The 13,337-nt window shown below is 39.4% G+C and overlaps 1 protein-coding gene across 1 annotated transcript in view; it reads right to left on the reverse strand.

The window, feature by feature from the left end:
* Positions 1-3,611: 3,611 nt before the first annotated feature.
* Positions 3,612-13,337, reverse strand: part of CSGALNACT2 (chondroitin sulfate N-acetylgalactosaminyltransferase 2) — a 34,354-nt gene continuing 24,628 nt past the window's right edge. Inside the window, exons 3-8 of the mRNA XM_074874506.1 lie at positions 11,659-11,875; positions 11,028-11,129; positions 9,985-10,163; positions 8,309-8,403; positions 6,809-6,890; positions 3,612-5,653 (exon numbers count right to left, since the gene is read on the reverse strand). Coding sequence (XP_074730607.1) covers positions 5,361-5,653; positions 6,809-6,890; positions 8,309-8,403; positions 9,985-10,163; positions 11,028-11,129; positions 11,659-11,875 — 968 coding nt within the window. The 3' untranslated portion in view covers positions 3,612-5,360. The remainder of the gene's footprint in view (positions 5,654-6,808; positions 6,891-8,308; positions 8,404-9,984; positions 10,164-11,027; positions 11,130-11,658; positions 11,876-13,337) is intronic.

Raw genomic sequence — 13,337 nt, forward strand, 5'->3', positions numbered from 1 at the left:
ATGGGTTTTGTGCTTCCACTGTCTCAGGCTGGAGGTGACCAGCAATAATCTGAACTCAGTATCAACACTGAAGCATTAATAACTAAGTTACTGAACTTGTTGTGTGGACAGACACACCCCTAAGGCTTAACTTCCCCCTCAATTAACTCAATTCCATGTTTGTGGCTACAGTAGACAGCAAACCCCAACCAAGACTCCCAAAGAGAAGGCCGGACAGCCGGCCCCTCTGGCCACAGGGAGCTTCTCACCAGCGGTGAGGGCAGTGATGCCGCGTCTGCAGCCTTCAGCCGCCCCGGTCCCGCCGTCTGACCCGGCAGCTGTGCTCTCCTTATGGGCTGCAGCCCGAGGCGCAACACACGGCGGCGGATCCACATGGTCATAACGTTATCTCTGCAGTCCCCCGCCAGCAGTTACAAGCCTGAGACTAGACACTTAGCTAACATTTTCCAGCCATTTAGCCAGATTTATGCCTAAAGCAACACGCAGAATAGATTTTATTATTCAAGCGAGAGATTTTCATATTTGAAACATGACTAATTTCCTCCCTTTCTTGGATGAGGTTAGGAAACACCTCCAAGGAAGAGTCACACATTTTACTGGGAAAGAGCAAACCTACCCTGTATTAAAGCACGCAGCAGTAATCACAAAACAGCAACACAGCTATATACAAACACATGCGCTCGTATCACAGCATGGCTATGCCAGAACGCAATCAGAAGTTCAACACACTCAGGTAACTGAAATCACTTGTAAACTCACTTTATAATGAAGGCATATCCTACTACTTCTGATCTAGTTCCATTAGAGCAGAAGCAATGGTGTGCAATCAAACACTGGTGTGAGTAATGATCTTAAATTACTGCTCTTTGCCATGAACTTCATGTTGCTGTAAGAATTTACTGTATTTCAGCATGAAATATTACGACAAATACAGAAATAAGAAAAAAGCCTAATCTGTAGTACAGAGCTCATAAATGGAGACCTTTGTGGTTTAAAGCCAGTTCTCAGGGCTGGTAAATGACAGAGAGCAGTTCCTGCGCCGCCTGGGAGCTCCCAGCCCGCTCACAGGGTCCGGCCAGCCGCTGGGGTTTCCCTTGCCAGGCACCACCACCCAGCCCCTCTGCTGCTCAGTCAGCTGGGACCCCCGACGGCTCCTACGTCGCCAACAAGCCGGTACAGGAGCTCATAAAAGGCTGAAAGCTTGAAGGCACAGAGTTGGAAGATGTAAGAGAGGAGACATACCAAAGAGAAAATAGACTGGGTTAATAAGGAAGGTAGCACATAGAGAGGGATGAAACATAGTACAAGAAACATGATGTGAGATTTAAAGTGGTGAAGAAAAGAGCCATACAAGTTTTCAGGATATTTCTTTTAACATAATTTCTTTTAAGTATGCTAAGGACTTTGGGAAAACAAACTACTCTCCAGATTCATATATTTTTCTGACCAATACTGGTACTGACTCAGTTTTGTGTTAAGCTCAGGAGCATAATTAAAGTGTCACTGTTATCCACAGCCACATAGAGAAGACACTTGATCAGAATATACTTTATCTTAGGGTAATACAGCAGTAACTGATAACAACTGAAAAAGCTGAGTCCTGAAATGGGCTCTATCCATGCCTTTCCCTGAGACTATGGTGGAGGAGCAAGAAAAAGCAAAGCACTTCCAGAGGGTTTTTTTACTGGAAAAACTCCCAAAGAATGATGAAAAGCATAACAGGACCAGGAAAGCAGTTGCCACATGGTGATCTTATGATGTTTTTGTATAAATCTGAATAACTTCTGGAGTAGTACACTGAACAGAATAATTTTCTCTGCAATTCATAGGTCTCAACCTTTTCTCTATTTTGGGGTTACAAGGGACATATAAAGCATCCTGTCTTCTGGGGAATCCCAGTAAAAATAGACAAAATAATCCATCCACATAATATTCATTGGTTAACTCAGTTCAGTGTGGGCCTTTCTTACAGGAGAACATTGCATCTTACTTTGAAAAAATGCCTATTAATGCATTGAGGGACAATCAGTACTCAAAGTAAGAATTTTAGATAACTTGTTTTTTACTAAATAGTCAAAGCCTGTAGCCTAGCCCAAAAGCAAAAGTTAAAATACTTGAGAATTATAAAACCTATTTCAAGATTTAATTAAAAGCTCTAAGTTTAAGGTGGTTATTTATAACTTTTAATTTAATTCTATAATAGAGACAATTGAGTAGGTAAAATGCTAAGTCATTAGGGAACATGAACTGTGCATGATTAGTAATAATTCTCTAGAAGTGCAAATTTTAAATCATGAATAACAGCTTTTAAGTAATTGATTTAATTTCCAATGTCAAAGTTGCTAATAAGCTACCCCACAACCTGTAAAGTACTATTAGAGCCAAGTATTTTCCTGCTGTAAATGTTCTACAGACTGTTAGCAGTACAACCGTCTTCCCCGCACATGCACATGGTGAGGCGTGTGTACCAAATCCAGTACCACGCATCAGCAAAATGCATCTGAGAAGACTACATGCTTAAAATTATTGTTGTTCCTACTACTGGGCTGCAAGTACCTTGCACTGACTTAACACAGCACATAGCCCACACCAGTATCTGTGGCTTTTTTAATGAATGCAATAGGTGATGGTAGCCTAGGCTCCTAATGAGCTGCCCAGCCGCTCTGTGCCATAGCAACATGTGCTTACACAGGCAGTTACTCAGAAAGCTGAACTAACACAAGAGAAAGATCAGGCCTGCCAGGGTCCCCTGAAAGTTCAGGAGTCCTCAAAGAATCAGTCATTCAGACTACTTCTGTCAATACCCAGCTGTGACATTAACTATTTGTAAGAGTTCTGACTTCCTTTTAACTCCAATGCATTCACTTCCACATCGGAATGATGAAAAAAAGTTTTCAAAAGTGGTTCCTGTTGACTGCATTCAGCTTCAGACTTGCTTGATTGCCTTCCAGCATTGACACCGTAGACTGTTTTTTATCACACAGATGCGGACAGTTTATACTGTTCTCCTTCCTTGCCATTACTGATAAGCATAACCACCCAGTGGAAAACAGCATAAGGTATGAGATCTGGCTATCAGCAGTCTGCTGTTTCCAAACCATGGAAACTAGGACAACCGGATCCTTCTGGGGTAGCGACTGAGTGATTAAGAGCTGAGCTGCAGCAATGCTTAACACCTCTGCATTACCACAGTATCCATTCCGGGGCATGCCAAGCAGTGGTGGTGTCAGTGAGAGGCATTTTAGATGCTTATTCTTGTGCAGCAGAGCCAGGACAGCAGTAGCAGCTGAAGTCTTAAGGGTTGGAGCCTCAGCAGAAGGTCCCACTTATATGTTACCCCAAATCATCATGCCTATGTATTTAATCTTTTCCTCACTGGTACCTTACCATTTTTGTTAGGAACCACCAAGCTATCTTAAAGTTCAATAACATCTAGTATAAGTTTAAGTTGTCTGGGGAACTAACTCTGCACTTTCGTATCTCATCTGGGTAGATATTCACTTGAGATGCAAAAATGAGCTGGTTGAACTTCTCACTGCGAATACTATTACTTGCATCTGGCGTGTCATCTGCCTTGTAAAAACTTATTTCAAAGAAACAGCTTAAAACAATTTATAAAATGCAGAAATTCCATTTATTATATTGAGAATCTCAACTGCAAGAAGTCTTGCAATGCATTCTCTTCACTCTAAGTACAATACAGTACACTCTTCTCCACAATAAGTTACATAAAGGCAAATTTTATATACATATAAAAAGGATCAGTGCCCAGAACTATTTGCACAGCATATCTGCTATTTAGAAATCAAGCATTTAAATCTTTAGTTGCCTTCAGAATTCTTGAAGCAAACTGAATTCATAATCAGATCTTAATTACCTGGTTTGAGAAGGGTTTTCAACCAATTTCTAAATTCAGTGGAGACCATGCAAATGGTTTAACCACTGAATTAGCATTCTCAGCATTCATTCTATAAAGAAATTATTAAAAGAGAGGCATGCCATATGGTAGCATATAAGACAACATGGAGAAAAATGACCTGCCTGCATTTAATCTGTTTATGCATCCCAAAATACCCAAAAGGGAAGTAGCAATGTAGTAGTGCCATTGTACAAGGCACTAATGAGACCACAGGATAATTCTGCTTATGCATGCTCAAAAAACCAAATACACACACAAAAAAACCCCAGATTAAAAAAAACCCAGAAAAACCAAAAAAAACACCAAACCAAAACCTAAAACCCCCTCAAACTGAAAAAGTGAAGAATAAGGCTACTAGGATAATCAGTGGAATGGAGAGCATTGTATGAAGAAAGACTGTAAGAGCACTTGCTTTTTCAGTCACTTGAAACAGCTAAGAGTATATGACTGCCTTCCAAAAACATGTCAGGAAAATGCCAGAAAGAAAAAGAAAGCAAAAGGACAATATTGGCATAATAGCAAATGGGCCTCTAATAAATTTTTATGGGAATGAAAAGATGGTTCCTCAACTTAAAGGAAGAGATATACAGGCAAGGGCTTTGAGTAAGGAAGAGTGTGGCCAAAAATTTTTAAACAAATGAGTTTAATAACATAGTTCAGTTTATAGAAGGGAGTCTGTGATGTGACATCTACTGTGGGAAAAGACCAGACCCAGAAACGCCCAACTGGAAAATTCCCAAATTGTCTGATCCATCACCAAGATAAGGTGGTGTCTCTTTGGCAGTGTGAAATTACATTTATATGCTCTAAAATTCCACTTAGATTTTCATTCCCCCCCTTTCACACAAATTATTCTGTATTCAACCATGTGAATGTGGCAAGCAAGGATGAAGCAAATGTGGCACCAAGCCTTTGCTGTGAAATCAGCAACCTGAACAGTTGGTGTACCAGTCGGCATGTCCTGTATACCTTTACCAGTGAGATTCTTTTTCACACCTTTCTCTTGTTTCTACAACGGAGTGTAAGTATAGTATCCTTCTAAAGTCACAGTGCAGTGAGCCAAACAGACTGAAAATACTCAAGACAACACAAAAGGTTATTTAATTTAATTCTTAAAATAATGCAAATATAAGAATTGAAATGTACCATGTGGAAAAGTGTTGAGTTGTACATTCCACTGATTTTTCCAATCGACACTACAGACACTTTCCTTGAACTACATACGCTTTCCAATTTATTTGAGGTGCTTGAACTTACAAGATATGTAGGTAATAGCATATCAGTCAAAGAATTACTCAGAAAACAAATACAAGAACCAAAATCCCTCTAAACTCTTCTTCACTGAAAAAGAGAGGCACTGCATTTTTAAGCTGAATTAAGGCTGTAAAATGATGCTGGTTCATTGTGAATTTGAAGTTATCAAATGTCACAGGGGTGACATTTAACCCACTGCTTCGCTGTTAGTCCTGTAAGCCTGCTTACGGAGGTGAGTCTCGATCTCCTCCCTGAAGACCAGCATCCCAAGGTGCGAGTGAGAGGCCTCATTCATGGCTTTGGACTGGATACACATGCGATACTGCTCTGGAGTGAGTTCGTCAGCACAGTGTTTCTCATGCCAGAGGTGAAAGAGACCAGGGACCGGTGTCCTGATCACAATAAGGTCACCATGCAAGTACTTTCTGTAAAGATGAACATCCTCACCACCCCAGCCTTTCACTTCCAAGTCAAAACCCCCTATAAAAACAATATCAGAAAACATTATTTTGGCACACAGGCTAGATGTAAGGCAAAAAGAGCAACAGTCCTTGTGTAACATATTATCAAATCTGGTACGACACCAGAAATCCTGGAGCAATTAACTAAGTTCTCCATGCCAAAGCATGCCAAATTGACGGAGAGGACCTTCAAGCATACCACATCCTTTGCGGTGGAAACTGCCCAGGACACAGGATCATGCACTGCTGGCTTCAGAAAGTCTCTTAGAACAGTGTCTCCAAATCACATTATGCATGACATCTCATGCAACAGCTGTGTAAAACTGTAGGCAAACCTCACTGGCTATGCTTTTGGGTTATTTTTAGCAATCATAATAGATTTTAGCAGCTGGGAAATGAAGCAGTCATGCACCGTATGAAAAGCCCTCTCTAAAAATGCCAGCAATTACTCCATAGGTCACAACTCAAAAAGCTGGATTAAGGGAAGGAACTTGGTTCCACCATTTTAAGTTCTCTTGCCTTTCCAGGACCATAATGAAAATCGACCGACTCATGCACAATTTCAAAACTCTAGAATTACAAAGCCTTCATTTAGCATATACCATATACATGGCAATATGACTGCTATGAGAAATCAGCCTGCATTCAAGCCATTGAACAGCACACTGGGCTATATCATTACACTTTCTGGCAGACTAACTTCAATAGTCTTCCAAATTTAAGCATGCCAAGCTGATCTCAGTTTTAGCAGCATGCCACAAGAGGGTGCCAAAGCATATTTCTAAAGCCTCGAACAACTATATTCAACTACTCAAGGTTATTTAAAAGAAAGAATTTTAATGCTTCTTCTCTATGTTAGTGGTTTACTTGAGGGACGTGTTTCTTAAACTTGATTAATTTTCTTCAGACAGTCACAAAGTACAAAAAAAGAAAGATTTGTAGAAGTTCTAGAGTGAAGTGTTGTTACTAAAAAATATTGTGACTTAAACACTCATCAGATGGGACATCAATATCTAGAAAAACTAATTTATCTCATTGGTCAAACTTGTCAAGCAAGTCTGACTGCTGGGGTTGGGAAAATAAGAAATAAATGAATTACTTTCCTGTCATTAGATAAGAACAGAGAATAAATTTTTAAACACACAAATATTTTGTTTTTACAGTTTCATCTTACCAACAGTCAGAAAGTCTGTCCGATATTGACAAGTCATCCCAAAGCCAAAATCCCGCCAGAAACCAGAATCCTTCTTGTGTACCTGCAATTTTAAAACAGTATCATTTTGAAATGCAAAATACATCAAAGGAGGTACACTGCACTTGCTTTTGTAGAAAGTTAAGCTCTTCCAATCATTTGCTCAGTGCAGGATACAGCATATAACACTTCTAGTATTTCTGGGTCATGCACAGATGTGGGCTTCCTAATTACCTGCTGTTCACTTCACCTGCTGTTCTTTGCCATCCAGTTCCAAATACTTACTCTCATTGCAGTTTCCATGTTTACCTTTCTGACACACCACCTCTATTTTCTATATATCTGTTCACACTAAGCAGTAAATTGTTGGTAGTCTATTGCCAAATCATCTGTTCCTGATACTCTAATTCCTACCTGGTTTCTAAGGCCACATTCTGATATGACAAGAAAAGTAAATTTTGCGATTGAAGTCAGCAACCATAAAGTTGTTTGATTCAAAAAAGTAAACAGCAGAGTTGTCAGGCAGGAGCTTCACTCCCCTCTCAGCTGTGACTACCTAAGACCATATGCAAAAGCTTCCCTCCTACTTTCAATAGGATCCTTGCAAACAACGTAGGGGGTGAGGGTTATTTTCCATTTAGTAAGGCTGTGTTGCACTCTCCTTTCTGTCCTCTAAACCTACCTCAGAAGTCCCAGCTGCAAAACCCAATTTCATTTATGCAGTCTCTTTAAAGAGATATTGACCATGGCCATTCAATCTTCAGGCAACACAGACCCAGAAACACAGTACTTCCTTCTTTCTGCTGAAACCCAAATTATCCTTAAACCTGTTCTCTTGAATGTTTGTGGGGTTTGTTTATTATTTTGACTACAAGCTTCCCTAGAAGCAGTGTTTCTCATTTGAAAAGCAAGATGTAATCAGCAGTGTAACAGTTCTGGCAGATGTTGGATGACAAAGGTAAAGAGAGTAGAGCTGTCCACAGCACAAAACCAGCAACTGACTGAACATCTTAGCCCACCTCGAGTTACATGGCACACTTTCTGCAACTACCATTTGGTAGTTAACAGAGAGAGTCGATACTGAGGGAAGCTTATCAAGCACTGTTCATAGTTTTTTTCTTTTCACCACTTCTTCGTTTGCTGGAACATAAGACAAAAGTTGCTGCCATGTTATGCCACTATCCTAAAATACTGGCTTTCCACGCCAGATTTAAGCAATAGATGAGAACTACCAACTTCATTTGACTAACAGCCTTTTTTTTTTTTTTTTAAATCTAGGTAGAACTCCAAGTTTATCTAAGAATGAGTTTTGCACTGTTCGATAACCTTTTCTTCCAAGTCCTTTGCCCATACTGGAGAATAGTGTTTAGATACACACTGTCAAAGGTCATAAGAGATTTCAAACAGACTATTAAGTTACACTTAATTTTGTTTTAATACAAAGCACAACTAATTCTATCCAGAATAAATCACTCTGCTTACCAATTGTTGCTCCACAGGGGGTGCTATATCTTGGTTGGCATAGACAATAGCAGGATTATAAAGGCTGAATACCACAGGATAAAAAACCTTTTTCCCTGGAAGCCAAAAGGTAGTTGTTACTCACTGTGGGCATACCTTCTGAAGGCAAGAGAAAACCAGAAATATTCTCTTTATGTAAAATATTAGCTATTAGCCAGCTAGTAAAAACAAATAAATATAAGGTCTAACTGCTAGGATTTCCCATTTAGGTAGCCCATAACATCTAGTGGGGCAGAGCCCACAGGATTAAAAAAAAAAATATGTACACATACTTGCATATACTCTAGAGGTATACATTTATATACAGTCATACCTACTTATATACATATAAAATATTATGTATCACAGTATCATGAGATGACAGTGAAAAATCCCTGCAATAATAGTATGCAGCAATGCTAAAAAATAATCAACTCCAAGTAACATCTTGCATAGCTGGAATTTTATGAGCTTGCCTCTTTCCACAGCATTTAAAAGTGTGTACATCCCAGGATGTCCTGCAAGAGCATTAAGCATCATGATTATCCTGATTCTGCTGTGACACCAGTTCTATGCCTATTACAGAAGCCAGACAAATATTTTTCAAGGATCCCTTGCATCATCAGTGCTGCAAAGGTATTGATGACAGCCCATGAGAATACTCAGTACCCTGATTTGAGCATGAACGTTGAACATGAGAAGCATTTTCAGATCTCGCTTGAAGCAAAGGTGACGAACTGTCAGTATGAACTGTCAAGCAGTCTCTCAAACTCCCTTCCTTGTGAAAGCTCACAAGACGCTCCTCTCCAAAGTTTTTCCAATTATTTATACAACTTGTTTCATGAAGTGCAGAGACAGACAGAAATGAAAGAAAAAGCAAGGAACAGAATCCAAATATCTGGCTTATAGCAGAATTTCTTGACTGTTTATTATAAGAAGTAAAAGTATCTATTCATTCCAAATTGACATTTGGAGAAAATGGTTTCTGGCTGCAACAAATCTGGAACAAGAGTAAGCATTAAAAAAAAGAACCCAAAACACATGTTTGACAGGAGAAGGTCTTAACTAGCACACTTGTTAACTCAAGAAAGCTTTATCCGTCTTGGCAGAAGCTTGTAGAACAAGCAAGCTTCATACAGACTGAGAAAAATGGTCAGAAAATTTTAGAGCTTGGGATGTAAATGTGGAACATTAGCTCATTCTCTGTAAGAAGCACATTGTGTAGCTCTACTGAAAACTGTTCATGTGATGTGTCTTGGCCATACAAGTGTGAGAAGACATAAACCAAACTTGTTCGAGATTTCAGTATAACAAAAATCATCTTCTACCATAAGTGCTACATTGAGCTTTGTTATATAAATTTACATGCAGTCTAATTGTTAAAGCAAGTAAACTGTCCAGCTTTCTTTTAGACAGCCACATCTTAAGAAAATGTGAAAATTGTACTTATTGTATAAAATAAGACGTGTTCTTAAAGCAAGCTACCCTAAGGCAGAAGTTATTTCTCAGTCTTTTGTGCGCAGAGTAGTTTTCATTTTCCTAGGTGCATGGCATTGAAAAAGGTCCACCACTCAAGTTAGTTTTCTATAAGCTCAGCACAGGTAACTAAGCCAAACAAGACGACAAGACTTGGTTACAGCAACTGTAAAGGAACATACCAGGCTCAGCATTTAAGCGACAACTGTTGAGGAACTCGGCTGTGAAATAAACATCAACATCACAGAAGAACATCAGGACCTCGCCCTTTTCCCAGGCTCTGGCACCCATGTCAAGTCCTCGGCCTCGGTTAAATTCCTCAGTCAGAGAGACAAGCGTGTAATTGTGGAAGTTAGTTTCTCTAGAAGAAAAACAGAGCCAAACCCAAAATATATCTGTGTGTGTGGCAGAACAGTCATTTATACTTTTTCAGCATTTTACAGTAGTTTCATTCCGGAAATTTTTAAAAAAACAGTTATATCATCAGGATGAGAAAAAAAGTAACTGTTCCACTTAGTTGTCTATTTTAAGTATCAGAGTTTAGACACTGTAAAAAGGTGGACCTCAGTCTTACTTCACTTTGCATTTAATCAGACAGATTAAAAAGTCCTTTTGGCAACTGATGTGAATTAAAGAATTCTCTGAAATTACAATGCCATCTAAAATTTGTCCCCACAATCTAAGAAGTCCTGACTAATAAAGCAATTTCTCTATCTTCACTACATCAGAGAGGAGGGCAAATGGAAAGCCAGAGTCCTGGCATCACCAAACCAATGAGGCAAGAGGCCATCTGTGTGGTGATGCCACTCTGACCCAGTCAGTTTGCTTCTCCTTGCTCTTTCATACCAGTAACACACATGCCTGTACTCATTGCAGAAGAGGGAAGGAGCAGCAAAGGGAGATTGGAAATACACCTGGGGAATATCTTCAAGCAAAGTTAAGTGTCTACTTCAGAGACACTACAGAGTGCAATGCTTGCAGAGAACAAAGTGAAGATCTGTTAGCCTTTTTTGGTCTATAACTTGATTTTTAGTAGTCTTCAGGAGACTTTTGCAACTTAAGCTGTAACATGCCAACCATAGTGTACTGTAAATAAACCTTACTTTTCCTGTAACCTGTAATGGACCATAAACTTATTCTTTTTATTATTTCTTTCTTTTTAAAAGTCATTTTAAATGCCAATCAATATTGTTTGTATTGACTGACATTGGATCAGCACACTTACCTAGCAACAGATTCCAGGATGCTTTTTACTTCTGATAGCCCATCCTGTCCAAAATACACCACTGTGAGGTGAACACGCTTATCCTGATGAATACACACATCCCTACAAGCACAAAGATAAGCTGATATTAACAATTACTTGCAACACAACAGAAGCTTCAGGTACTTGAAAGCTATTGCATTAGCAGATTTAAGTATTCTGGTCAGACTTCAACTAGCTTCTAAAGAAAACAAGGAAAGATGTTTTTCCTCTTCTTTCCCCATATTTCCCATTTGAATCAGAAGGTTCCAATACCGTGTGTCTTATTCCAACACCTTATTTTATAATCAGGAGCTCAAAAGCTGATGTAAATACAAAAATGATGTTCAAGACCATCTGCATCCAGGTTGACAAGGACCCTGGCATTTGGTCTAAAAGGGGTTTTGGTACAATTTGAGAATCTCTTAAATCCTCTTAGAAGGAATGTTTTCTCCATACAATAGATTCAATTACAAACATCTCAAGGCAGTTGCACACAATGTTGGAATCATTAGTTCTACTGCAAATCCACCAGAACAGAAATTCATTTCAAAACGGAAACAAAATACTGAAAATCAATGATATAGCTCGCTACATAATCTCATGCACCTACCTAAAGTTTTGCATAAATTGTGCAAATGCCTCAGTTCTTCCAGCAAGAGGGACAATAATGTTAATGATTGATCTAGAAATATCGACCGTTTCACTCTTCACTTTCATGAGGGGTCCAAAAGGTCGGAACAAGGTGACATGCCTGTATTCCATGCCATCCATCTTCTTATAAAACAGCTCATACTGTGTCCCCTTATCTCTTTCTGTACGATAGTAACCTGAAGAATAAGTCACACAAGTAATTTGTAAAGTCAAAGATCCCAGCAATTGTATTTCAGAAACACTGTTTTCCCTAAGAACTATAAAGAAGATAAAAATAAAGCTTTGGGGTCAAAGTGTCTGGGTTCTTCCTAAAAACAAATAAAAAAATCCACAAACCATCACCAAGCACAATCACCCTCCTACCTTCTTAGACCAGATCTGAAAAAAAATCCCACACAAACTCCAGCTTCCCCCGCTTCTTAGAGATGACAAGTTTTATGGTGCTACATCAACTTCTTGGGCAGTATTAGCTGGGTCTTCCCAACAAAAAGGGAATTCAACTATTTGCTATGGAAAAGGATGGCTGAAATCTAATATTGCCTGTTCTTAAGCCCTTCACCAAGGATCTTCCCCTGAGCTAGTCCACAGTAAAAGCTGAGATCATCTGACCAGCAATCAACACAACACAAGCTGTGGGCAGAACAAATGACACAGTAACTCGCTTGACAAAGCCTGCAAAATCTGAAATGTGATATCTAAAAAAAAAAAAATAAGTAAATTGTGTGATAAATGCTGGAATGCTTTAAAATTGTTTTCACTGCTGATGACTAGCTACAGTGATTTCTATCCAGTAAAGACAGTGGTGTTTTACTATAGCCATGGTCCTCTAAGGATGTAGGCAGAAGTACTTTTCTACATAGCTGTAACAGTTTGATAAAACAATGCCAGTCCTCTATAAACAGGATTACCTATTTAGAGATATTTTACTCCTAATGGACAGGAAAATCCATCCCATTCAGAACATGGTCCTTCCATTTAAGGACCATCAAGAACACAAGTTAAGCCAACAGTGTCTCTAATTTTATACCACAAAAAGACCAAGACTCATCTGTGGCTTTGACCGAACTGAGCTCTCCATTCTTAATTCTGTATCTATACTAACCTGAGAGTAAGGAGTGATGACAGGAAAAATCCTCCAACAGAATGGCCTTACATTCATCCTATCTCTGCTCTCCTCTCTCAGCCACAAGGAAAAGGTATATTATAGAGAAGAAACTTAAGCTACACTATGAACCAAACAACTTTCAGTTGAGCTGGCCACACAGGCCACTGAGAAAGTTATGAATAGCTGCATATCCCCAACTGTGATGGACACAGCTGCCTTTACACCATGCAACTAGTGCATTTCCATTCACCTGGCAGGCCTGAACTGCTTCTCCTGCAAGCCAGCCTCCAGAGCAGCTGAAATCCTCTCCCAGATTCCCATCCAGAAAGAAGGTGGCAGGGCACAGGATAGATGGAACTGTTCTGGCGACACAAAGGGTTGTCCTTTTTGTTGCTACTGTCTTTTTTGCAACTGAAATCAAGAAGGGTTAGGGTACATGAAGGGCGCAGTCCTCAAACTTAGAGCAGCTTGGGTTTGTTTATCTCAGGAATTAGAAATAATTCCTCCATGTTCCCTTCCTTCCATTACCTTCT

This window comes from Strix uralensis, chromosome 7 (genome assembly GCF_047716275.1).
Source record: "Strix uralensis isolate ZFMK-TIS-50842 chromosome 7, bStrUra1, whole genome shotgun sequence".
Classification (NCBI taxonomy): Eukaryota; Metazoa; Chordata; class Aves; order Strigiformes; family Strigidae; genus Strix; species Strix uralensis.